The following is a 26,549-nucleotide window of genomic DNA, read 5'->3' on the forward strand; positions in this document are numbered from 1 at the left end:
ATATAAATAACGCTGCCAGCGAAGGAGACGCTGCTAACATGAAGGAGGAGCAGGAGGTGGGAGGTCCAGAGGAGCGGGACACCCAGGTCATCAAAGACCAGGGACAAGGAGCAGGAACAGGGTTAGAGCATCAGGGTGGGTGTGTTTATTTACAGTTTAGGTCTTTCTGGTTTTATTTCTCTCTGCTCCGTCTCTGACGGAGGGAGGAACCTTTAGGGAGGAACTTTTAAGGAGCGGTATGTTTTAATCCCATAAATAGTTCATGTTTCTCTCTGTTATTACACTGAAGAACAAGCTTCTCTGTCCCACATCTCATCCAGTCTCAAAGATTTGTCCTGGATCATGAATTTATGAGTTTTTCAACCATATTTTTCACAAGCTCTCTGGAAAGAAAAACTTTTAGGCTTTTCTTTGTTTTCTATCTGTTTCTTCTCTTCAAAAGCGAACATGTTTTTACAAAGTGATGATAAACTGAGGTCAGATTAGGGCGAAGAGCTAGGAAAAGCTAACGCTAAGCTAACCTTACATTATTCAGAAGCTTTATCATGTAGCTTCTGAATACTGTAACGTTACTTTATCATAGCTTGTGCAGCGAACGCAGCTTAGCTGTCCAATCATTCATGAAACGCAGGTGTAGCTATTATTAGCTGTAGCTATAGCAGTGTTAGCTAGATTGTTAAGGCAATTTTAAAACACAACCAACAATTCAAACATGGCTGATATTTACGTGGAGGAGCAAAAGTTTGGATATCTAAAAAAAAAAATCCATATCATGAGAAATTTGTCAATCCCCTTAGTTCCAGGTGAGGTCCTGGTTTGCCTTTAGCCGCGTTTCCATCAAGCAGTCCGGTTCGGTTCAGTACGGTTTGGCTCTGTTTGGTACAGTTAAGTCTGATCCTGTCTGTGTTTCCACAGCAAACTGTGCCCTCTCGTGGTAGGCGGTGTGTAAGCTGGATGCTGAAAGCCCCAGCTTTTAAACAATAGCGCGACGCCATAGCAGCTTACCCCGCTAATAAATCCAACGAAGAAGAAAAACGTGACACTGTAAACAAAGAGCAACGATGAAGAAATGCAGCATTTCGTCCTCTCTGTGATTAGCATGTAGCTCTTTGATACAAAGAACAATCAAACTTCGTTTCAGAGAAGTCTGTGAGCCACCAGGAAGTGACGATTCTTTCGACCAATCGACGGTCTACAGTGTTGTAGCTCCACCTTCCGAGAGCGGATCGGTTCAGTCTGGCACCCATACTGAAGGATCCCAAAAAAGTGGTACGGCTCATCTCGGTTATTTGGGGATCTGTCCTGGGATAAGTCAGTGGAAACGTCAACAAATGCGCGCAGTACTGAGACGAACCGAACTGGTCTGCTTGGTGGGAACGTGGCTTTTGTTGCCCTTCACCCTACGGAGAATTGGGACACCCCTTCACTAGTTGAGAACACGCAAAACTACAGACTAAAGGCCAGTTTCTCCTCCCTTTACGTACGAAAATGTCTCCATCCTTTTCAAACGATGTTACCGTCACATTTACTTTGGCATTGCTGTTAACCAATACAACCACCAGGGGGAGCAGCTCAGAGACAAATGTCTATGATAGCAACAAACTCAAAAACAAACATGGCGACTGTGGAGGAGTTTTACTGATGAAGTTCTTGCATAAAAGATAAAAACGGAGGCAGTGAAAGTTCCTCCATTGTTATTTTTTCTTTATGTGTCACTAAAGCTACGTATCAGGTAGTAACAGCAACACTGCCCCCCATGGTTTCCAGTGGTACTGCTCTGTGTGGTCTGTATCTGTAAGCTTCGTGGAAACGTGCAGAAATACGGACAAAACACAAGGACAGAAGACTACGTATCCGTATCCGTATCAGTTTCCGTATCCATATCCGTATGTAACGTTGAGCATTAATGGGTCTTAAGGGTTGGAATTGGGATTAGTCTTTAATCTGAGCCACATTCACCTGATGGGTCCAGAAAAAAAATGTTTTCAAGATAATTTGAAGACCAAAATAACCACTGAAATCTGTGGATATGGTAAAAGAAAAATGTGCTTGTTTTATTTCTTTTTATGCTGATATTATTCTTATTTCAAGAAACTTGACACGTACATATTTTTATATTCACACTACAAAAAATAAAATCTTATCAAGTGTTTTTTTTCTTCTTTTTTTAAAGTTAAATTGTCTTATTACACTTAATATGGGCCACATTCAACATCAAAAAAAGTTTCTTGTATTAAGACATTTTTGTAGTTTCAAGCAAATTTTTTTTTTTTTTTTTTTTTTTTTAAACTTGTTAAAGCAATTTAGACCTAATTTTTGTCTCTTAACAACTGAAAAAAAATCTGGATTGACCAGTTGAATGTGGCTCATATCAAGTGTAACAAGACAATTTTTACTTAAAATAAGACAAAAACACTTGATGAGATTTCATTTTTTTGCAGTGCAGGTGTCATTTTTGTCTCTTAATTTCTTAAAAACAGACATTTTTACGGTTTTATCAAGTGAAATCAGCTCATGTTGAGTCTATAAAAGTAATTTTTCAATCAAAATAAGATGAAAAAAGTCGTGCCCAGATTCTAGTTTTTGCAGTGTTGTCGTTTTTGTCAGGGGAAAACAGGCAGAGACAAAAACAGAGAGGAGGCCGGTGGTTTCTTCATTTAGCTGGAAGCTGGTTCCTGAGTTTCTGAAAATAAACCTCTGACACCACCGTGATCTGGTTTTAAACGAACAAAGAAAAGTGTGAAACGTCTTCTCTTTAAATCAGATGACTCAGGTCGGGGTGTGAGGACTGTTTCTGAGCACGTACGAACAATAATGGATGAAACATGTTGTGGAAACAAACACCGGGCCTCGGCATGGCTGTGGTCTCCGAGCGTCCCAGCTGAGGGTGGATCAGTGTAGAGCTGGTCCAGCAGGAGGATCACAGCCCGGGTTTTAAGAGCCCTGACCTCAGACTCCAGCCTCCAGGGACAGAAATAAACTGAGGGCAGAGCCCGGAGCAGGAGCTCACACACATTTAGAGACGACCCCTGACTGAATGAACAGTATCTGCTTTATTAATCTCACTCAGAGGTCAGGATTAGGATAATCTGGACACAATAAAAACACACGAATAATGACAAAAATATATGGAAACAGATTTAAAACCAGAACATCTGAAAGAGGAAAAGGAAGTGAGAGTCAAAGGGTTGTTTCAGACTGCTCCGTCTGATCGTTTCAGCCGCCATCCAGATTTCTATTCCTCATAAATATAAGAATAAATACCATCAAACCCTGAGCCCGGTCTAAACCCGTCCCTGTTCGTGCCCCTCAGCCGACTCCAGACCAGCGTCTCTCCGTCTCTGCCCGCTCTCTACCAGCTGAAGAGCTTCATGAAGTTTTGGAAGCCGTCCTCTCCCAGGAAGTCGAAGGATCCCTGAGACGTCCCCAGGTGGACCAGCAGGAGGACCAGGAGGACCACGGCCAGCAGGGGGATCAGCAGGTTCCAGCCGGCCGCCAGGATGTTGTACCACTTGGCTTTATCCGAGCACTCCTGGGCCAGCTGGAGGTTCCCCTGAGTCTTCTGGTCCCGGGCCTTCACACAGACACAGAGACACAGAGACACAGAGACACATGATCAGGATGAGAAGCTGGAGTATAAACCGTTTTTTCTCCTAAACCAGATTATCTCAACATGCTAAACCAGGGGTCTGCAACCTTCACTATCAAAGAAGCCATTTTTCCTCAGCTCACCTGGATTACAGTCATTCAGAGACACAAAATCTGCTTTATCTTCACAATGGAGGTAAAAAAAAAATGTGTAAAATTCTTAACATGATTAAAATCTGGTGAATAATTATCAAAACAAAAACTTTTTGGTGTTTATAAAATTGAACATGTGATATCTTAGTTTTTTATTTTTGATAAATTTGCCATTAAAAAAAAGGAAAAATTTGTAATTTCATGTATTTTACAAATATGCAAACTTTATGAAATGTATATAAGTTGCAAACTAAAAAAAAAAAAGAAATTTAATACTTTCAAAATATATAACAAATAGCCAAAATTTCCTGCATTTGCATAAAATTTTTAAAAATTGCTTTTTTTAAAGGAATGGAATTCAAATCATTTGTTAAAAAAATTCACTAAAAAAACAATTAAAAAAAAAAGTCAATAAATAAAAACATGCAAAAATCTCAAAAGAATCCAAACATTTGATAACAATACAATTCAATTCAATTTTTTTGAATTGATGTAATTTTTTTAAAACAAATATTCAAATTCCAATCCATTGAAAATAAATAATTTTTTTTTATTTTAATGCAATTTTAGGATTTTTTTATTATTATTATTTTGAAAGTATTAAGTGTCTTCCTTTTTTTTCCTTAAGGTTGCAACTTGTTAAAATTTCACTACGTTTACAAATTTGTGTAAATAGGAAATTAAAAATTTTACATTTTTCTAAAGAAATTGCAAATTTATTAGAAAACTAAGGTTTCACATTTTTTTTAACAAAAAAAACGAATTGATTTGAAAAGTTTCCAGATTTTTTTTTTTTTTCAGATTTTGCATTTTTTTTTTCTTGGCATTTTTTCAAATTATGGAAAATATTTTCAGGAAGAGTAAGCACAATTCATAATTTTTATCAATTTCATTTTTTTTCATTTCTTGCATTTTTTGTACAATTTATTTAAATTCTATTCCTTTGAAAAAAAAAACAAATTTTTGAAATATTTTTTTTATTTAGGAAATTTTTGGCATTTTTCTTATTTTAAAAGTATCAAATTTCTTTCTTTTTTTTTGTTGCAACCTATTAAAATTCAATAAAGTTTGTGAAGTATATTAAATCACAAATTTTCATTAAAAAAATGGCAAATTAATTAAAAATAAAAAGCTAAGATTTGACATGTACAGCTTTATGAAGACAAAAACCTTCTTGTGTATATTTTCATTCACTAGATTTTTTATCATGTTTAGAATTGTATCCACTTAATGTCTTTACTGTGAAAATAAAGTAGATTTAGTGTCTCCTGAATGACTTTAATCCAGCTGAGCTGAGGGAAAAGTAAAGTTTCAGACTCCTGATGTTGGAGGTCAAACAGAGCTCAGTGTAAACGCTCTTGTTCTCTCTGTCCGTGTGTTTACAGCTCGTTTTCTCCTCCTCTCATTATGTTTTCCTCGACTGAAGCCGTAGGAGGGCGGAGAGCTTCCAGATCCTTCAGCAGCTCCTGTCTGTGTATTTTGGATCCAGTCAGGCCGAGCCGTCCCCTCTCCACTCTCTAATTTCAGGAGCACTCGCCCTTCAGAGGACGTCAATTATTCTGTTTTTAACCTCTGAGACGAGCAGCCGGTCACCGTCTTTAATTTGGGAGCTGCGCCCTGAGCGGGCGGATGAAAGATGTAAAACAGAGAGCACACGCTCTTTCTGTGGGGAGGTTTCAGGAAACTCTGTTTGAGCTGCTCTGTGTGTTTCTAACGTTGTTTCCTCTCTGTTCAGCAGACTCATCTTTATGCAGATGATGCAACAGCGTCTGTGAGGATTTACTGTTTGCTGTGTTGGATCTTAAAAAGCTTCAAAGCAGAGTTTCATAAAGCAAAAGGAAGAAAATGGGAGTGAGATATTTTCCCATAAACTCCCAAAACGAGGTCAACCGCAATCTGAGTTTTTTTATTCAGTATTTGTTCATAATTTTTTAGTACTTTTTCTTTTTCTCCTCTGATGTTTTTCACTTATTGTGTCCGAGCTCGGCTGTAAAGACAGACCCCTCTGGGATGTATGAAGTATTTTTGAGTCTTTGTTTTTATTGTTACTGTGAAACTTCAGCGTTTGCGTTCTTCTTCCTCCACAGACTCATTCCTGTGGTGACGGGCGCAGCAGCTTCCTGCAGAGCTGCCATCCAGTCCAGGACAGATACAGGACCAGCAGGACCATGATGGAGCTGGACTGTCCCTCACAGATCACTACACTCTGTGAAACTCATGATCAAGGGTCTTCAACCTGTGGCTCTGGAGCCTCATGTGGCCCTTTGACTCTTTTACAGTGAGTCATTGTAGCTTTAAAAAATATTATTAAGATAATTATTTAAAAAAAATTAAACCTACAAAGAGACAAATCTGGAAGAAAATACACATTTTAATTCTGTGGGTGGATTCATTTCACTGACAACGTGCTGCTTAGTAAACATGATTGATATGTGGCAAGACATGAGCAAAAAAAAAAAAAAAGAATGAGTTAAGCAATAGTATTGATCTATGTTATCACATCCACTTAATCCTTCAGAATCCTTTTAATATTTTGCAAATTTATGAAATTTTGAATTAATTTATGTTTTTTTAATTAAAAAAATCGTGATTTGTTTTACTTTTGTAGGTATTTTTTAACTTTTTTTTTTTTTTTTTTTTTTACATTTTTACATTTTTTCAATGATTGAAATTTTCAAAAGTTCATATTTTTGGAAAAATTACCAAAATTTCAAAGTTTGTAAAATGTTAAGTTAAAAATTTTTAAAGAAATTTTAAAAACTTTTCAAATTTGACTTTTTTGAGTTTCGAGAATTTATGAAATTTCACTTTTTTGCAAATTTATGAAAATTATAAAAATTATTAGCTTTTGAAAGTTTTTGAAGATAATTTTTACATTTTTGGAAGTTTTTGCGAACTGTTGAGTTTTTGCAAATTTATCAACTTTTGTTTTAAAAAAATGCAAGTTGTTAATGTTTCATAATTTTTTAAAAATCTTTGCAAATTTTAGCAAATTTTATTATTCAAAAATTTTCAACATCTTTGCAAATTCTTTAAAATTTCAACAATTAAAAAAAAATGCATTTTCTTAATTTCTTGAAATTTGCAATTTTTTTTTAAACTAAGACATTACATGTACAAGTCAATAAAAAAAAAAATATATATATATTTAAAAAAAAAACTCTTGATTAGATAGTAATTTACTCGATTTAACTTGAATTTTATCCACTTTTTTGTCTCTATTGTGAAGATAAAATAGATTTTGTGTCTCCTGAATGACTTTAATCCAGGTGAGCTGAGGAAAAATGGCTCCTATAAAAGTAAAGGTTGCAGACCCCTGATCATGACACACCTGTACAGCTTTGGTTGCTTCCTTTTTTTGTCTTTGTTGAGTCAGATCTCGTCACTCCTTGGAGCTTTATTTCTGAGTGTGGCGTTGACCACGGCGTGCCCCACCAGCTCGCCCACTTGTGGTGAATTTCTGCCGTTTTTAATCGTGGAGTTGTTTTCTCTGTGGTTCAGTCACAAGATGGGAATTGTTTTCTAATTCGATTCAACCTCAAAATTTTTACGCCACCAGTGTTTCTACTTTTCCAAAACGAAACCTCCTAAAAGCCACAGACGGCAGCTTTAATAAATCATTTGATCAGTCACTGATTTAGGGTGAAATGGTTTATTTTTGGCCCTTTTCTCATCGGCTCGTCCTGCAGAGCAGAGAGGACTCTAACACTGATCAGTCTCCCTGTGTTTTTCTGTGAGCTGAGGAAGTTTCTGTCCCGTCATTGGTTAAAAACGAGTGATAAAGGAGCTGAATGTCTGACCTTGATGGAGTAGATGAGCGCCATGAACCCCAGGCAGCAGAAGTTGACGTACAGGGTGTTGCACAGAGACCAGACCAGGTAGTCTTTGGGGGGACTCTTCCCGGCGTTGCCCATGTTGACCACGGTGGACCCGGCCGGTTTCCTGGCGGACTTGCAGTTGGTGAGCGGGGTGCAGTCTGAGGGGAAGTTGTAGGAATGGTTATCCATGGTGAGCTGGGAGAGGATGCTGTGTGCTCTGTCTGCCTCTGGGATGAAGTGCCCCCCCCACTCTCTGTGAGAGGTTTATAAAGGCCGTGAACAGGGAGGAGGCCTGGGCAGGGCGCTTCAAACTGCAGCTCTGTCATTATGTGGTCAGGAGGACGGAGGACGGAAATAGAGACGCAGGAACAGAAAGATGCAGAGAGGGAGGCAGAGCAGCTGAAACATCACTTCAGGTTTCTACATCGCTTCAGCGCTGGAAGTAAACACTGGCATGGGGGTAAATCTAGAAGAGAAACTTTTTCCAGATCACTCTAGCTCCTCACTGCCCCTTTAAATAACAATGAAAGTTTGAAATAAAATACTTATTTTCTTTTTTTATGCCCTTAAGTGATAGTTTAAATTGCTGAGTTTGTCTCATCAACACCAAATATTCAGTTTGGCTTTGTTTTCACTTTGCTAGCTGCTATCCAAAGTAAACGTTTGCCAACCTATACTGAATGTGCTCTTTCATTTTCCCCAAATTTCAATCTTTCTTTCAGTCAAATCTTCTAAACTGAACAAAATTAACTTTTCAGAAGCATTCTGTGAAACTTTATTAATATTTTTAACACCTTTTTTAAACATTTTGTAAAATGTTTATTTTGATGAGAGTAATAATATTTGTAGTCTGCACAAAACTAAGGGAAGGTTTATTGATTCTGCACAGACTTTAGGGTGAAACTCAGAGTAAAAAAAATGTAACAAAAATGAGCAGAAAGCCTTGATTTTTAATGATAAGTTAAAAAAAAATGTTAACTGATATGAAACTAAAGAGTGAGTTAAACTATTCAATACATACAGCGTGCTCACTTTATACAAAATGCTTTCAGAATCAGAATTCCACCTTGGAAAATTAAATAACATTTAGTCCTCATGTGAACAGTTTACACCTGTGTTGTTGTTTATTATTATCAATTAATTAAGTAAACATTCATGGCAGAAAGGAAAAATGTCCCAGTTATTATTCATTTACCTGACAAATGGAACAACAGCGCCCTCTGCTGGCTGTTCACTGATTTATCTGAACGCAGCTCTGTGGATCCTCTACATTCACCGCGTTGTTAGAAACGCCATTTATACATTTTTAGGCTAAAGAATAGTTGAAATAAAGTAAAACCTACAGAATCTGCTCAGCTTGAACGCTGGTGAAAATTTAATACAGCTGATTACGATGAAAAGGAAACGAGGCTTTGGTTTAAAGAGGCAGAAACAGAGAGGATGTACTCGCTTCCAAATGAATAAACATTCGCTTCTGGCTTTTTGAGCCGAAACATTAAACATTGGTACAGATGTGAACTCGAGATTCAACGGAAACGCGAACTAAAATAATCCTTTGAAAGAAAAAAACACTTAGCAGAGGATGGTTTCGATCCATCGACCTCTGGGTTATGGGCCCAGCACGCTTCCGCTGCGCCACTCTGCTGCTTGTGTACGATTGGGTCTCGCGAGAGGTTATATAACTAATACAGAAACTCACGTCAAAACTGTTTAATTCATTAAAAATGACGAGGAAAGATGTTTTTTGTTTATTTTTAATACGGCCAATTTTGTTTCAGTTGTACCTGTTTTGGTTACAACCGTTACAAAATGTTGTTCTTGATCAATCCTAAGGAAGACAGTAGCCTACCATCGGAGCTTCCGGTCCCCCGGTGTTAAAAGGACCGCACGAAGGGTTGTTCTGCCCTAGAGAGATTATTTTCCATATTATCTTTCTGGAAGAGTGGTTCCCAAAGTTTGTGCCTTAAGGAGATAAAATTGTTTTTAGGTCCCCTTACACCCACCACTTCATACATGTTCTCAGATAAATACACTGTCAGTCCGGGGCTTTACTTGCAAACATGCAAAGGCTTCATTAATGTTTTTACATTTTTTTCTACATGTTTTAATCATACTGACATTTGTGAAAGTGACTGTTTAAGTATTCTAAATAAATAAATAAACCAACAAAAAAATATTTAGTTATTATTGATATTGTAGTAATTTTTTTTCTGTTTTCAGATTACTTTTTTCCTGTTTTTCTGAGTAATTTTGTCCTGAAGTATCGAGATAAAAAATTACTCCTTATAACAGGAGGAAAAAATTACCATGAAAAACAGCAGGTTGAGGTTCTTTTCTAAGTTGGGATTTCTAAGTATCTTGATACTTCAGGAAAAAATTACTCATAAAAACAGGAAAAAAGTAATCTGAAGACAGAAAAAAAATTATTCATAAAAACAGAAATAATTATAACAAAAAACAAACCAATAAAAAAAATATTAATCAGAAAACAAAATTAATTACCACAAAAAATTACTCATAAAAACATAAACAATTATAACAAAAACAAACCAAATATATATTTATATATCAATCAGAAAAACAAAATTAATTACCACAAAAAATTACTCATAAAAACAGAAATAATTATAACAAAAAACAAACCAATAAAAGAATATAAATCAGAAAAACAAAATTAATTACCACAAAAGTTACTCATAAAAACAGAAATAATTATGACAAAAAAACCCAATAAAATAATCATAACAAAAAATGATACAAGAAAAAAATATTTAATTATTATCAATATTGTAGTAATTTTTTTCTGTTTTTAGACTACTTTCTTCCTGTTTTTCTGAGTAATTTTTTCCTGAAGTATCGAGATAAAAAAAATTACTCCTAAAAACAGGAGGAAAAAAACACCACGAAAAACAGCAGGTTGAGGCTCTCGTAGGATTTCTAAGTATCTCGATACTTCAGGAAAAAAATCCTTCGAAAAACAGGAAAAAAGTTATCTGAAATCAGAAAAAAAAACCTCATAAAAACAGAAATAATTATAACAAAAAACAAACCAATAAAAAAAAATATTAATCAGAAAAACAAAATTATTACCACAAAAAAATTACTCATAAAAACAGAAATAATTATAACAAAAAACAAACCATAAAAAAACAATTAATCAGAAAAACAAAATTAATCACCACAAAAAAATTACTCATAAAAACAGAAATAATTGTAACAAAAAACAAACCAATAAAAAAATATTAATCAGAGAACCTGAGTTGTATTGTTTTTTCTTCAAGTGAATAAATTATGCTTCTGTAATATTGTGTGCTTAATTTGATTTTATTATGATTATTTTCTCTTTGTATGCAGCACTTTGTGTGGTACCACCTGTATGGAAGGGCTCTGAAAGCTATCAGGAGGAAAGTTTAAACTCTTGAAAACAGGGGCGTCCTAACTTTTTTTTTTAAAGGTTTCAGGTTGAGTTTGTGAGAAAGTCAAAGGAACAGCCTGTTTTTACTCGAGTATAAAGACTTCTTCTACCTTATTCACCCACGCTTCGCTCTGAGAGGAGGCACAAAGCTTCAGTTCACCACGGCCTGGAGGTCAACTATCCAAGGAGGACACAAAGGCATCGTATAGCTGCAGGATGAGCCCACGCTCGGTCTGTTTGTGGCAGTGAGTGGGTGTGCCAGATGTTTTTTCTTGCTCCAGCAGAATCCTGACGTCCTGAAAACCAGCGGGTCTTTAAATAATGTCACTTTATACATTTTCAAACAATGTTAAAAAAGAATTAAACTAAAGACTGTGTCATTTAAGAGCATGCATGGTTAATTTAGTGATTTATCAGGATGTAATTCTGTCTTTCAGCCACTGGGTGGCAGCAAAGGACATGAAGACGGTGAGGCTGAGCTTTGGTCTGACTCCTCTGGCCCAAAACAAAAGCATAAAGCAGCCTTGTAGGGAGAGTTTTATGTCATATCTGATGAGATAAAAGATGAGACGTTGAGTTTAGGAAAAAGAACACGAGTATAAAGGCTTCACTCTTTTACATTTTGGTCATTTTAATGCATCACATTTCAACCTTGCAGCAGATCCTCAAACAACCCAAGAAAATATGGATCGCTTTGAATCCCAGAAACACAGAAGTAGTTCAAAAAGAACTCATAACATCCGAAGAGTCCGAGCATGAGGTCATTAAAAAACGTCTTTACTTTATAAACTGGCTGACGGGCTGTGTGGTCCATAGACTGATAGTCCTGATGATGAGCCACTCTTTCTGACTGGCTGTGACGACTACCCGCACACACTCGATGTCGAAGCCGATCTTGTGGTCCACTTTGTTCACCTCGATGCTGCCTCCTTTAAACTCTCCTAGAGTGATGTAAGACAAACACTGACGTCCCTGTTTGGTCTCCACAGACTTCTGTCCCACCTCCAGAGCCCCGTGGTGGAGGATGTCCGTCTGTCTGTCCTCTGTGCCGGTCACGATCTTAATCCTGCTGATTTTGGTGGACTGGTTGAAGATGATGAGGTAGAAGTCTCCGGTGACGGGAGGCTTCCCCCAGAAGTACTCGTCCACGGAGCTGTACGCCTTGGTGGCGTCGTAGTTCTCGAAGACGTTGATGTTGGTGTAAAGCGTGGCGGGAGGGTTGTCGGGGATGTCGATGGAGTCCTCCTCGAAGTCGTCGTCCTTCAGCTTGTTCTCGGCTCCTTTGTAGGAGGAGTAGTAGCCCATGTGCTGGAACAGAGAGGGTTTGAAGCGGATCACGTCCTTCTGGGCCAGCAGACCCCTGAAGTGGATCAGGAGCCAGTCGCAGGGCATCTCCTGGTAGAACATGAGCAGGAAGTGAGCCAGGCGGGGCAGGTCTCTGGAGTGGTACAGCTTCCCGATGTAGCCCAGTTTGGAGAACTCCAGCATCACCCAGTAGGACCCGTCTCTGGAGGTTATCACCTTCTTCAGCGCCGTCAGGAAGTTCCTGGAGCAGCGCACGTCGTCCTCCAGCATCATGTAGAAGTGGGACAGGTTGGTGCAGAAGTTCAGGAGGAAGGCGTAGTCCACATTCTGCTTGGAGCGGAAACGGACCCGATCCTCTGGGTCATTATAGTTCCTTTTCAGCCCGTCCAGAGACGGGTAGTACTCCTCTGGAGTGTGGATCACCAGGAGGCGTCCGGCTATGATGTGATGAGCGAACTTCCTGCTGATTTCCTGGACCAGGTTTTCACACCAGACCAGGTCAAAGTCTGCCAGGTGGACCACGACCACGATCTCTTTGAGTTCCTCGTAGCTGGACTGGTCAAAGATGGATTTGATCGTCTCCAGGAGGTAGTTTCCCTTTTTCCTCTTGACAGACGACAGTCCGATGGTCAGGTACTCTGTGAACAGAGAGTCACAGCGTCATCAAACCAAACGCCGCGTGTTCCTGGTTAAATACGTTAATTAACTTCACATACTTTTGCGTGGCAGAGGAATCCCAGCGAGGTATCGGTACGTCACGTTGATCGTCCCAGAGAAATTGGACAGATCTCTGAACGTGTGCACGTATCTGTCAGAGTTTGACGGGTGCATCAGCGTCTCTCCCAGCTGACGTTTCTCAGCTTCCTGAAATCACAAAAACACGATAAACCAACAAGAAAAAAATCAAAGACCATGATCGCAGAGATCTGTGGGAGGAGAGGAGCCTCACCAGCACGTATCCGTCGTCCATGTAGAGGTTGAAGAAGAGCAGGAAGGTGATGAGGAAGCCGAGGAAGGGCAGCATGGAGCGTTTCCTGAAACAGCGCATCTTGTCTGAAGGTTTCCACATCAGCCTGGAGATCACGACGCTCGCTGCAGACACAGAGACAGTGATGGTGAATGAGGGACAGCGTGTTCACGTCTGCATATCTAATACCTGAATCACTGTGAAAGGTGCTTAAAGACTGACTCAGGGCTGAAATGATATTCTAATGAGACAATTGGAAATTAAAGAGGGGGTATTACGCTCATTTCCAGGCTCTGAGTCGTCCCTCTGAAAGATTTTTCTAAGCTTTTCATGATAAAACTCTTTATGTGTGTCAGACTGGCTCTTTGAAAGCCCTCTGTCTGAGGTGCTGCAGATCTTATCATGGTTTTTAGTTTGGTTCTGTCTTCATTATTGTTGTTTTTAACTCCCCATACATCCCAATAACCCACTGTTGACAGGTTTTTGTTGTTTTAATCATTTCTGTCATGTATAGTCATGAAAAACTGGAAAGAATGAGACAGTCTGACATGAGAAACATCTTTAAAGCTGGTGAGACATTGCTACTTTCAACAGACCAGACCAAGGGTGTTCAACCTGTGGCTCTGGACCCTCATGTGGCCTTTGACTCCTTTGCAGTGGCTCCTTGTAGGTTTAAAAAAATATTATTGAAATAAAGAATAGTTATTTTTCTCCCAGAGGGTATTGATGATTAAAGACACTGACACTAAATAAAATCCTGCGTTAACATAAGTTGAACTAAATCTTCATCCCATCTGTAAATAAAGCTTTCAATCTTTTTTTGTTTTTTTAGATTTTTGACATTTCAAAAAACTTTTTGCTAATTTTTAAAATTTCAATTTTTGCCTTTTTTTCAAATTTGAAAAAAAGAACAATTTTTGGTTTAAATTTTTTATATATTCAAAATTTTTACATTTCTGCAAATTTAAGGAAAACTTTTAAATTCAATTTTTTAAATTTCAGTTTGTTTAATTTTAACATTTTTTTGAAAATTAAGCAATTTTTTTTAAATGTATTAAAAATATCAATTTTTTTGTTGAGATTTTTGCATATTCAAAATTTTTAGAATTTCTGCATATTAAAGCAAATATTTTAAATTCCATTTTTAATTTCACAATTTGTATTCAAGATTTTTAATATTTCTGCAAATTTTAGCAAATCTTTTGAAATTCTTTATTTTAAATTTCACAATTTGTTTAATTTTTACATTAAAAAAAAAGAATTTAGAACATTTTTTGAAATTTATAAAAAAAATCTTTTTTGATGAAATTTTTGCATACTTAAAATTTTTATGGTTTCTCCTTAATTTAGCAAATCTTTTAATTTTTTTTTTTATTTCACAATTTGTTTAATTTTTTTTTAATTTAGAACATATTTTGAAATTACAATTTTTTTTAACAATTTTTTTTGCATAGTCAAATTTTTTGAATTTCTGCAAATTTTAAGCAAATTATTGTAATTCCACTTTTTAATTTTTACAATAAAAAAAAAGCAAATTTTTTTAAATTACATTTTTAAAATATTTTTGCATTTGTATGAAATTTCAAAATTTGGGGGATTTTTGGAAGTTTTTGCACCTTTTTGAAATTAGACTGGTTTATAGTTTGATAATAAACCATAGTTTTACTGTGAGTATAAAATGTGTTTTCTTAACTGGTGACATATCAGCCGTTTATCACTGACATGTTCAGCTGAGAGTCCCCAAGTTAGCACAGTCACTCTTTGCTCCAAAACACCCGTAGCTCGTTAATGTTTTGACACACAGACAGTTTTAAACTGTTGACAGCTCTGAGTTAGTGTTTGAAGAACAATAACTTGTCTGAATGAATGGAGCCAATCGCTGCTAAAAAAGCTATGTGTATTTTTGATGACGTGGACAGTGCGCTGGTGTGTTGATCTGTGCAGTCCTGAGGTCTGGATCCTGAATCTGGATGAGGTTCATCTTAACTCGGTTACGATGGAGAAGTCATGAAGACAGATGTGGTCATTGGCTCTAACAGACACAAACCAGAGTCTCATCCTGTTGTTTCTCATTGGTTTAAACAGACTGATAACAGCTGATCGTGGTCGTTAATCTGGTCGCTCACAGGAGGAGCTGAAGTCGTCTGTGCAGCTGCTTTATCTGAACTCAAACAGCTCCAGTTCATCGCCGTGTTTACTCAAACTGCTGACAGCTCCAGAATAACTCCACTCACTTTCTGTCCTATTTGGCACCTCATCTAAAAAAAACAACTGGTCCCATGATGCTCTCCCCAATTCTGATGTTGCGTAACACAAGAACGCCGCCGCCGCTGCTGCTGCCGCCGCCTTGGATGTGAGAAACGGCAGAGCTCCCCAGTGACAAGGACAATTTCTGCTCAGGCCGGCACGCCTGCCGCTGGGCCCAATAACTCAATAAACAACTTATTATTCAGCGCGTTATTCATCGCTCCAGTTCCATTTTAGGGGGAAACGTCTGCCATCTGCCAGAGGAGCGAGAGGAGCGAGAGGAGCGAGCCATTTTGTGTTTCTCCACGGCGACACCTGAGAGTAAGTGGAAACTCAATGACAGCTGTGAGTCAATATTATGAAAGTGCTCACAAAACACACCTCTACACACACACACACACACACACACACTCAGGAACTCCATTACTGGAGACGGCGGCCTGTGAAATCAGATACGGAGGCGATGAAAGAAAATCTAACAAGGCAAAATAATGGCCACATGCCGTCTCTGCAGGAGAATACTGAAAAGAAATTAGATTTTGTTTGCTCTCTCAGACTGAATGTAAACAACAAACAAGCCTCCCATAGGTCACGGATATTTATATGGAAATGAAGGTGCGTCTATGAATAAATAAGCACCATTTGTTGGGTCTATTTGCTTTTGTTTACAATGCTTCTCTGCCAAGTTGTTGTTTTTCCACAGCAAATTATCAGCCTCTCTGTGTGTGTGTGTGTGTGTGTGAGCTTATTTCTACCACTGAAGTCATTTCAGATTAGAGCCAGAGAAATAATAACAGGTAGAGGAGAATACTAATGAGCGGCAGCACTAAAACATCTCCCACGTCCCTCAGGAGCACTTATCTTCACTGGAGCACGTTTAAGAGGAGAGTCTCCAGAAGAGGACGGAGAGGAGATTTATCCCAGCCACTAACCTTCCTGTTTTATCAATTTAAAGTCCTCACTGAGGGGAAATTAACCAGGTATTTATCAGTGATAGCAGTGAAAGTCAGTGAGTTTGATATCCAGAAAAAAAACGCTCTTTCTGAGGCCGTTAGTGTTTTTATGATGTGTAATAAACAGCTACACCAACAGCTGGAGGGCCAATTATGTTCAGAGGCTGAACTGCTTTAAAAACAGGAGCTGACTGCTGTTGCTTTCCACAAGTTTTTTTCTTTTCTTAACTTTTCCAAAGTCCTTCAAACCAAAACCAGCTCCACGTCGTGATGGAGGGAAACTTTTAAAACCTCCTCTCCTCGCGCCGAGCGGCTCTGCTTCAGATCAGTGAAGTGATCTTCAGGTTTGAGGAGAGGATGGAGCTCGGCTTAAGGAGCTTTGGCGTCAGATTTTTATCTCAGCTTCTGGAGAATCATCTGTATTCATGCTCTCAGGAAGCTGCGACTTCTGGTTTCATGGATAAAAACAGAAACTAATAAATTAAAGCAACGTTATTTTTTTCTTTGCAGTTAAAGAGAGAATTCTTATCTTTTGGTATCTCATGGTTTTATTTGTACAGTTGTTGTAATCTATATATTCCTCATAATTTATATTCCTGTGCATGCTTTCCTTTGGATTCACTTATATCACTTTAATTTACATATATAACACACTGTAAAAAGTAATTTGTTGATTCAGCTTAACTCACTCAAGTCATCTTGTAGCTTTGACTGAGTTAAGTCAATTCAACATAATTTGAACCACAAAAGTTGTTGTTTGAACTTAAAGGGCAACTCCGTTTTTTTGACACCTGGACCTTATTTATAGGTGTGTGCATGCTCATATACTCACTCAGACAAACATGGTGCAGCTCGGAGTCCTTCAGAAGTTATTTAGATCCAGCTGATTTTAGCCGCACTTAGCAGGGGCTACGGCAAGGGAGCTTCAGCGCGGAACATAATCCCTGCAAAATCGCTCATTTCAGCTATATTTGTTCATCCATCGCCAGTGTTATCATAAAGTCAGCTAGTCTACCGTCTTCAGGTGGTTTAATTTATCAGTTTATCTTTGGGACATGAAAAAACGTCTGTACCACAGCCCGGTTTGTCATTGCAGTGTTATGAACTTCCATATGCGTATCAGCCGGTCTCAAGTCCTACTCTGAGCAGCAAACACAGTCCTCTTCTGTTGCCATAGGCGAACACTGTCGACAAGCGCACCACCAGTTCGCATTGAGTCGTGGACGTGCTCCTGTTTGTTGTTCTCCAGCCAGCTCTTCGTCTCTCTCCCCCTGCATCCTTCTTTCATGGAGCTCCTGGTCCGTGTACTCAGGCTCAAACCAGTAAGGACAAGCGTCAAACTCGAAGTCGTAGTCTGAAGATGGTAGACGAGCTGACTTTATGATAACACTGGCCATGGATGTAAAAATATCGCCGAAATGAGCGATTTTGCAGAGATCATGTCCCGCGCTGAAGCTCCCTTGCCGTGGGCACCTAAGTGCGGCTAAAATCAGTTGGATCTAAATAACTTCTGAAGGACTCCGAGCTGCACCATGTTTGTCTGAGTGAGTATATGAGCATGCACACACCTATAAATAAGGTCCAGGTGTCAAAAAACCAGAGCTGCCCTTTAAGTGTTATTACAACAAATTCAAAAATCTTTTGTCACAATGACTTAAAATAATGTGTTAGAACAACAAATGTGCAAAATCACTTTTTTCAGTGCACTTTGCTGCTGTAATACTATAAATTTACCTGTTGTTTGACGAATGAAAGGCGATCATACACTGTAAAAAAAATGCTGTTAATTTACAAGGAAATTTTAACGGTAAAATCCAACATGTTGTGTTTATTGTGAAAAATGTCCCTGTAAAAAAATGTCTGTGCTCCACATGACATTGACAGGTTGTCTTTACTGGCCCAGACCATCTACCCATTTTTTAATTATTTTTATATCATTATTTTTTTATTTGTTGTTTATTTTCATTGATTTTATTTCATTTAATTTTTTTGTAGTTCAGTTAACTTTGAAATACTGGGGCAGTGGTTTAATTGGAGCACAGACAGCCAGCACATGCTGGGCTAGCATATCATCGCAATTTCTTTTATATGTTAGCATCAAGCTAGCGCTATGTTTTTAATAAAAATTTTGGTCTATTGAGTAATGAACATTTCTTTTTGATCAGTTTTTCAGTCAAACTTCAAGGAGAAAATCCTGAACCAGAGTTTTCTTGGGAAGCTGTTATCATCTGCTAAGCTAAGCTAGCTGGGGCAGACGAGTTCACGTAAGGTCCCGGTAGCTTCGGTTTAATGTAAATAATCAGTGAGGGGATGGTTTAGCATAAAGGCTAATGATGTCGATGGATTGGATTGAATCATTTCTCATTGATTCTTAACAGGAACTGTTTCTCAATACCCAAAGTGAACGATAGCAAGATAATATCATACATGGTAACATGGGACGGCCTGACAGCTGATGGTAAAATGAGTCTTGTGTTGGTGCCAGGCTACAGATGCAGATTTCTTCAGTTAAAACCTCAGATCAGAGAAAATCGTCACTGTGAAAGGAGGAAAAGAGAAACTGCAGAAATGTTTATCCTGTAACCAGTAACCAGAGTATTTCTCCGTCAAACTAACAAATGATGCTTCAAATCCAACAAATTCCACCAAGGTGCCCTTCAGCAAGGCACTCCCTCTGCACACCAGTAAGCAAACCTTACTGGTTGTACTGGGAGGCTCTCTGGGGGAGCTGTGTGTAAAATGCTGAAACTTTCTGCCTCCTCAGCATAAACCCCTCCCTGAGTAATCTGAGCTGTAAAGAAGATGGATGTGCTACATGAAGCTGCAGAGACGCCGCGCTGCGAGACTCCACGGTGATGAATCTACACGACAGCTGGCGCACATCACCGACTCCATGAACACGCATGATTAAACGTGCTTAACACATTTACTCCAGGACGGCCATGTGGCGACTGTTTTCACATCCTCCACCTGCTGAGAGCTCCGAACGCTAATCCATCTGCAAACACGGCGAGCTGAGTGTTCCTGCTCAGAGCACCTTACAGTCCTGTTCGGGCTCAGTTAGAGCGCGCTGGGTAATCTGAGGATGAGCGGGGGCTTTATGTGTTAATAAAGATCAGAATGCACCACTACAAAGCAAAGATGTTCGTTTATGGGAGCATATTGCAAACACCGGGGAGGAAAGGAGAGAGGAAGCGATCATTATAATGTGACAACGTTTGGAGTTTATGCTGAAACAAGATGTTTTCAGACGACCGTGACTCTGAAACAGATGGGACGCTGCGAGAAGTGACAGATTCTGATTGTTAGGAAACTATTTAAACCCAACTTTTATCTAGAAGTAACGCAAACACAGCACAGCAAAGAGGAAATAATCATTTTTGTTGTTTTATGGACATTTTCTGCTAATTTGACATCAGCAATAGTCAGGAAGTAAACAAAGTACCAACAAATTTACCTTCAGTTTACAGGAAAAAGAAAACACTACATCATTAGTAAGTCATCAAAGTATTTTTGTTGTGATGGTGTTTCGTCACCGTGAGTGGGGAGGGAACACAGTGGATATGAGACTCTAACGGACATTAAGATGTTGCACAGAGAGTACAGGCTGTCTGTGCTACAATTAAACAAATGCAACAGTAATTGTATTTTATATTAAACTGGAAAAAAACGAACTTAATCATTTTCTCCATTTTAAACATGGCCACCACCATTAAAAATCATCCAGTACATGGTCTGTTCCATGCCATGTGGAGCACAGACTATCCATTTATTCCATGTGGAACACAAACATTTCCATGCAAATGGAGAAAAGAAAGCCAGTCTGTGCCATGTGAAACACAGAGAACCCATTTGTTCCATGCGGAGCAAAGACAGCCAGACTGTACCATGTAGCGCACAGTTAACCCATTTGTTCCATGCGGAACACAACCAGCGTTCTATGCAAATGGAAAAAAAAGTCAGCCAGTCTGTGCCATGTGGAGCATAGACAACCTGTTCATTCCATGTGAAGCAAAGACAGCCAGACTGTTCCATCTGGAGCACAGATAACCCATTCGTTCCATGTGGAACACAGACAGCGTTCCATGCAAATGCAGCAAAGTCAGCCAGTCTGTGCTATGTGGAGCACAGACAACCCCTTTTATTTTAAATGGAACACAGACAGTGTTCTATGCAAATGGAAAAAAAGACAGCCAGTCTGTGCCATGTGGGGCACAAACAACCCATTTGTTCCATGTGGAGCACAGACAGTGTTCCATGCAAATGGAGCAAAGACAACTGGTCAATACTACTGAGCACAGACAGTAGGTCCATGCCATGTGGAGCACAGACAGCTGTTCCGCGTCATGTGGTGCACAAACAGACGTTTCGTGCCATATAAAGCATGGACAGCATACTGCTGTGTAACATCCCATGTACAGCAGGGTCTCATATCCACTGTGTTCCCTCCTCTTTCACGGTTTCAAATCACCATCACAACAAAAATAACATTACTATAAAATTACTGCAATATACCGGCAGCTGGGTTGACGGTTTTTACTGGTATTTTACCGTTTTCACAGTGCTGTATTTGAACATAACATGATTTAACTGTTGAAATCTCCTCATGAATTTCCAGTATCTTTTTACAGTGGACACATGAGCCACATGTCTAGTCAAAGATGATTATTGTCATTTTACATAAATTCAACTGTTTTTTTGAAGAGCAGAAAAGATCGTACAGGATTGTTTCCTTTAAAAATTGAGAAATAAACACAATAAGTTATTACCGGCATAATACTTTTAAAAAATCCAGGTTTGACAGTTTTGTATAATATTTAAAAACAGAGCCACTACTTTATAAATTTGGGGTCATTAGCCAAACACACCTGGAGGAAGATTTATCCCCCTGAACTAATTTTCCTCCCTGGTTCCTCTGGAGGAAACGTATCTTCAGAGCAAAGGTTTGAGTCCACGTCTCTCTTTAAGTTGCTGCAGACAGAAATAGCCGTGCTGTGATCCTCTGAGGAATAAAAACATGTGTCTGTTTGCTCCAGCAGCCAAACTTCAGCCTCTCTCCTCAGAGCGCCTCACACCATCGCAGCACGCTGACGTCCCAACATGCAGCGTGGGTTTGGCTCGGCCTGTCCCCTGCATTCTTAATGCCACGTGCCCTCTCGCCAACAGCGGGGAGAGGGTAAGTGTCTGAGAAACTCCCCCCTCTTCCTGCACCTTGATGAATAAGTAAACACACAGAGCCGGGCAGAGATGCAGTCGGTAAAACTCCCAGCTGGAAGCAAAAAGATTTGCTTTCTTGTGAGAGGAACGCTGTTTACTCGTCTGAACTCCATTAACGTTTTCCCTCTGAGTCTGAATTCACGCCTCAGCTTTAATTCTGGTCAGCAGATTGAATTTCAGAGCCTCAATCAGACTCATCCCTCATCCTGAGAACGACGGTCTGGCTGTTTAATCCCTGTTTTTTACTCCATCATTTTCTAAACCATGAAAAATCTGCTGCTTTTTCTTCCTGTGCACTAAAAAGAGAAGTCAGACCAACCTTGGATGTTTATTATAAAGAGTAACAGCTCCTGGCTGTTTAGAGAAATAATGATGAATATTTTATCACCCACTAAAATCGTGATTTAGTTGTTTTTTAATGTTTTGAAGGAGACGGAAGGTTAATGTTTCAGTTTAGCCCAGGGTTTGGATCTTACAGAGATTTATCTTCTGCTTTAATTCTTGTTTGTAGTGATCGTCACGGGATATTTGTTATTAGCTGTGAGTTCAACATCAAAGGGGAGCTGTCCGGCTCGATACCTCCCTTCAGCGTTACAAACTTTTACAGCGGTTTTCATCTCGGAGCAGCTGAAGCTGGTGATGGAGGAGGCCGACTCTGAATATCCGACATGCTTACCCTGTCAGTGCCGCGGCGAATTCCCCCTGGGGATTAATGAAGTATTATCTTATCTGCAACGGCTCGGATTATCATCTACTGAACAGCAAAACAAGCTGCAAACACATAAATAATGTAAATTCAAGAATGTACAAACACAGAAATGTCCTGCAGGACGTTTTAAATCAGCTTTGTGTCCAAGGCCTCTGAGCATGCTCAGTACAACAGTCAGGGCTAATCCCAATTCTACCTTTTAGCACTCGATTTTGTGTGTACCTGTCTATTAAAGGAGTGTCTCAATTCTCTGTAAGGTGGAGGTAAGAAGCTACACACCTCTCTAAACAAAAAAAAATATCTGACAGTATGACTAATTTCCCATGATATGGACATTTCTGAGTTGTTTGTTTTATTCTTAAAACGCTCGTTATAACGATCCAGCTACAGCGACAGTACAGCTAAAAACAGCTACACCAACGTCAGAGCAGAGCAACACCACCCTAAACAATCATCAAGGTTATTTCTTTAGCTTATTTCTTCTGCTGTGAGTTCTTTCTTCATGTGTGATGCTAGAGGAGGATAACAAAATGATTTTGTGTAGTTTTATACTCTTGAACTCTGGTTAAAACTGTTTAAACTCTGGTTAGCAGTCACTGTTTTAGAATCGCTGACTCATGCTAACTTCCAGCCTTCAGAATTTATATAGAACACAGGAGTTCTGGAATGTTTTCCTCAATGACTCTGATTATAGAGAAAATTCTGGAATGTTTCTCAGAAAATGTTGTAATGTGATGTCATCACATGCTGGCCAAGCAGCAACCTCCGGTCTAAGAATGTGAGACAATGCTGAAGTTCAGACGGTCCAAAAAACGTCTCCTGTCTGAGTCGCTAATTTTACCACCAGCACACACTGTGGGGGGGGGGTGAGTTTTTTCTAAGACGATAGTAAGAGGATAGTAAGATCACAAGCTCGCCCAATCAGAGGCACAGCTCAGGTCACGTGACCAACAGGCGCCCTATAGCTGTCCTAAATGTCCTAAATAAAAACATGCTTACGTGTCAGTTTTTGCAGTGCACTGCAAAAACTGAAATCTCATACACTATTTTTTATACTCGATATGAGCCACATTCAAGTGATCAGTCCAGAAAAATGTCTTGTTTTACACAAAAAAAACTTGTACACAAAAAAAAAAAAAAAAACACAAAAATCTTTCGATGGAGCTAGAAAAATTTGCTTAAAACTACAATAATGTCATACTACAAGTAATTTCTCTTGTCCCATTGGCAGATTTTTTTTTTACTTGTTACAGCAATTCATACCTCATTTTGTCTTTAAATAACTTGAAATCAGAAATTTTTCTGGACTGGTCGGGCGAATGTGGCTTATATTAAGTCTGAAAAGACATTTTCGACTGTAAAAAGACGAAATCACTTGAAAGATTTTAGTTTTATGCAGAGTGTAAAGCCGACTTGAGGAACAGAAACATAGTCTGCAGGTTGATAAAAACATTTTCATACCTTCGTTTTTTTCTTCTGAGAAACAATTTTTTGGGTTTTACACCATTTCCCCAGAACTCAACACTAAGTTTTAAAACTTTTTCTCTGATGTGGTTTAACTGAATTGATGTTCAGGTTAAAGTCTAAAACCTTGTGCTTAAAAATGTCAGTTTCCACTCAGACCCAATCATAGATTAATCTTTTGATACTTTTATAATGTGAAGTGATGTTTTGATCAGATTTAATCTTCTTCCCATTTATACCAGGATTAATCCATTCACAGCGACTCCAGAGTAAACAGACGACAAAGTAAAGCTTGAAGGTTAGCGCTCAGCGTTAGCACTCGACATCCTGAACATTGGTCACACTCGCTTTCACAGAATCACATTTATTTTCAAACTCATTCAGAGGAAACCAGAGAAAAGCTTTGGATTAATAAACACAAAAGGTCGTCTTATCAAGGACACGTAATCAATCGCCCTCTACACACACACACACACACACACACGCACACACACACACTGAGGATCACAGAGACCCCGGGCGCCACAGGGTCCGTGAGGGGTTCAAACACGGCCTGGATGTCAACAAGCAAATGAACAATAGTGTTTACCAAACGTCTTTGTTGTTGAACACACAGCCTTATTAAAATGGCATCTCATTAGAGCGCTGAGTGCCTGTTTTCCCACAGATGAATTGCGATTTGAAAGCCGTTCTCTTCATTATTATTCCACGTTGCATATGGATCTGCTGTGACCGTAGCGGCTACATATTCATATAACAGGAAGCTTAGAGACGCTTGGGAAAGGAGCCAAAGGCGGAGCTGTGTTTGCTGTGCAGACAGACGCTGAATTTTAAACACCGGCTTTTCTGCTCGGTACGTTAAAAAAAAACACAGGCTGAGTGTTTCAAGAGAAATGAATCCTACTGTACCCCTCCCTCTGTCACTTCTCATGTTTCTGTATTTTATACTTTCTTATATCTCATAATTTTATATTTTTCCCTCAGGGATCAGTAAAGTATTTCTGATTCTGAATCTTACTGTAACAGGAAAACGTGAGATCATGAAACGTGTCTCCAGGTTTCTTTTCTGACCAAACAAACAGCACAACTTTCTCTACGTAACCCATTTAGTGACTTATTGTGGCGTTTTTTGGCTCGCTACTCCTCAAACAAATAATCACAGTTTCGCCGTTCAAACTGTAAAATGTGCAGAATGTTCAGGAAAAGTGGCCGTGTATCACTCAAATTTCTAACCCTCTTACTTAAAAAAAAAAAATAGCCAATGAAAACAAATAGAAAATGATCCGTAACCATGGCAACAACACGGTGATGATGTCATAAGGGATTCCATTTAGAGTTCCGAACAGAGGTTATGAATAGAACTGGCCTCTAGAGGGCTGGCCAATCAGGGGGAAGGGGGTTTGTGGAGCAGGAAGCCTTAAAGAGACAGCAGCTTAAACCAAGTTTTTCAAAAAGAGTTTTCTAAAAACACCAGGGAGAGGAAAACAGACTTTTTTGTTTTTTATTTATTTATTTTTTGTTTGTTTTTAAGGGCTGTGATTCATGTATAGCAGGGGTGGCCAACCTGCGGCTCGCGAGTCGCATGTGGCTGTTTGCCTATTGGTGTGCGGCTCTTCGATCCATTCATAAAAATCTATAAAGTTATGAGTAGCAGTGTGCTGATCAATCTTAAATATTGAAATACTGATGCCAACGTTGGGTTCAGTGTTGATCAATATTTGGGTGTACAGATTGATACTTGAGTTTCAGTTTCTTTTCTCTAGTATGATTTTAAACGCACAAACACAGTAAGCCTCGCTTTGAAAAGTATTGATTTTCATTTTATGTCATTTCGTTTATGTGTGAGAGGAATTGTGTTTGTAAGACCCCGTGTGTGTGACGTGGCTCTTTGTAGTACTACGGTAATTTTCGTGGCTTTTGGTCTCTGACTGGTTGGCCACCCCTGATGTATAGATACTACGGGGGCCCAAAGGGACACAATAAATACCAGATATTTCTTCCTTTTCGAACTCTCGGAGTCACATTTGTAGTCCAGTAATTTGGACATGTAGTATAATTTGTCATTTCACATTCAAGTTAACTCCATATTGACGGCTTTGTAGAATGGCAACAGTGGGGGAGGCTTCCAGAATGCTTTAAAGAGCTTAAATAACATTTTGAATAAGGGTGTTCAGAAATACCAGTCTGAGATACTCAAAGAATTTTTCGTTGCTGCTAAGCTATCAGAGAAAGAATATAAAGCCTAAAAATGAGCATAACACCCCCTCTTTAAGCTGTTTGTCTCAATAAACAAATAAATAACTGAGTCGTTCCTTCACTGACCAAGTCCTCCTAACGGGTTCATCACGTATTGGCAGAGCAGGCTTCAAACACCAAGGTCTGCCAAAAGCTCCGCCCACCTAGAAAAAGCCTCTAGAGGGCTGACCAATCAGTGGGAAGGGGGTTTGTAGAGTGGGGAACCTTAAAGAGGGGTATCTAAAACAAAGTTTTTCAGACAGAAGCTGAAATAAAGGTTTTCTAAAGAATCAGTGAGAGAGAAAAAGAGATTACTGTTGCATGTGAAGATACTACGGGGGCACCAGAGGGACAGAATGAAGACAAAAAGAAGCGTAATACCCCCTCTTTAAGTCTTCAAACAAATAAAAAGTTTGTGTTTTCGTTTGAAACTTAAAATCCCTTTTGCAGCATAAGGTGATGAGACTGTTGTTTTGAA

At 38.9% G+C, this 26,549-nt stretch overlaps 2 protein-coding genes across 6 annotated transcripts in view; both read right to left on the reverse strand.

The window, feature by feature from the left end:
- Nucleotides 1-3,219: 3,219 nt before the first annotated feature.
- On the reverse strand, nt 3,220-8,036 carry LOC141796967 (interferon-induced transmembrane protein 5-like). Its single transcript, XM_074678319.1, has 2 exons — nt 7,542-8,036; nt 3,220-3,574 (listed from the first exon to the last, which is right to left on the reverse strand). Exons 1-2 carry the CDS (start codon nt 7,746-7,748, stop codon nt 3,353-3,355), a joined length of 429 nt encoding a protein of 142 aa, XP_074534420.1. The 5' UTR covers nt 7,749-8,036; the 3' UTR covers nt 3,220-3,352.
- Nucleotides 8,037-11,533: 3,497 nt separating this feature from the next.
- Nucleotides 11,534-26,549, reverse strand: part of LOC141796576 (alpha-1,3-mannosyl-glycoprotein 4-beta-N-acetylglucosaminyltransferase C-like) — a 78,579-nt gene continuing 63,563 nt past the window's right edge. For 3 of the 5 annotated variants that reach the window (XM_074677781.1, XM_074677779.1, XM_074677780.1), the window contains exons 3-5: nt 13,229-13,371; nt 12,996-13,139; nt 11,534-12,917 (exon numbers count right to left, since the gene is read on the reverse strand). In XM_074677781.1, the coding sequence (XP_074533882.1) occupies nt 11,752-12,917; nt 12,996-13,139; nt 13,229-13,371 (1,453 nt within the window). In that variant the 3' untranslated portion in view covers nt 11,534-11,751. Of the gene's footprint in view, nt 12,918-12,995; nt 13,144-13,228; nt 13,372-26,549 lie in introns of all 5 variants that reach the window. The other 2 variants (XM_074677782.1, XM_074677783.1) reach the window with 1 other exon arrangement.

This window comes from Halichoeres trimaculatus, unplaced genomic scaffold (assembly GCF_033239565.1).
Source record: "Halichoeres trimaculatus isolate MK-OKI-2021-1 unplaced genomic scaffold, fHalTri1.1 fHalTri1_scaffold_10, whole genome shotgun sequence".
NCBI classification, from domain to species: Eukaryota; Metazoa; Chordata; class Actinopteri; order Labriformes; family Labridae; genus Halichoeres; species Halichoeres trimaculatus.

Coding starts and splice junctions, on each gene's coding strand:
- LOC141796967 (XM_074678319.1), bottom strand. CDS start 7,748: ATGGATAACCATTCCTACAACTTCCCCTCAGACTGCACCCCGCTCACC. Junction 3,575..7,541: donor CGCTCATCTACTCCATCAAG/GTCAGACATTCA, acceptor GTCTGTGTGAAG/GCCCGGGACCAGAAGACTCA.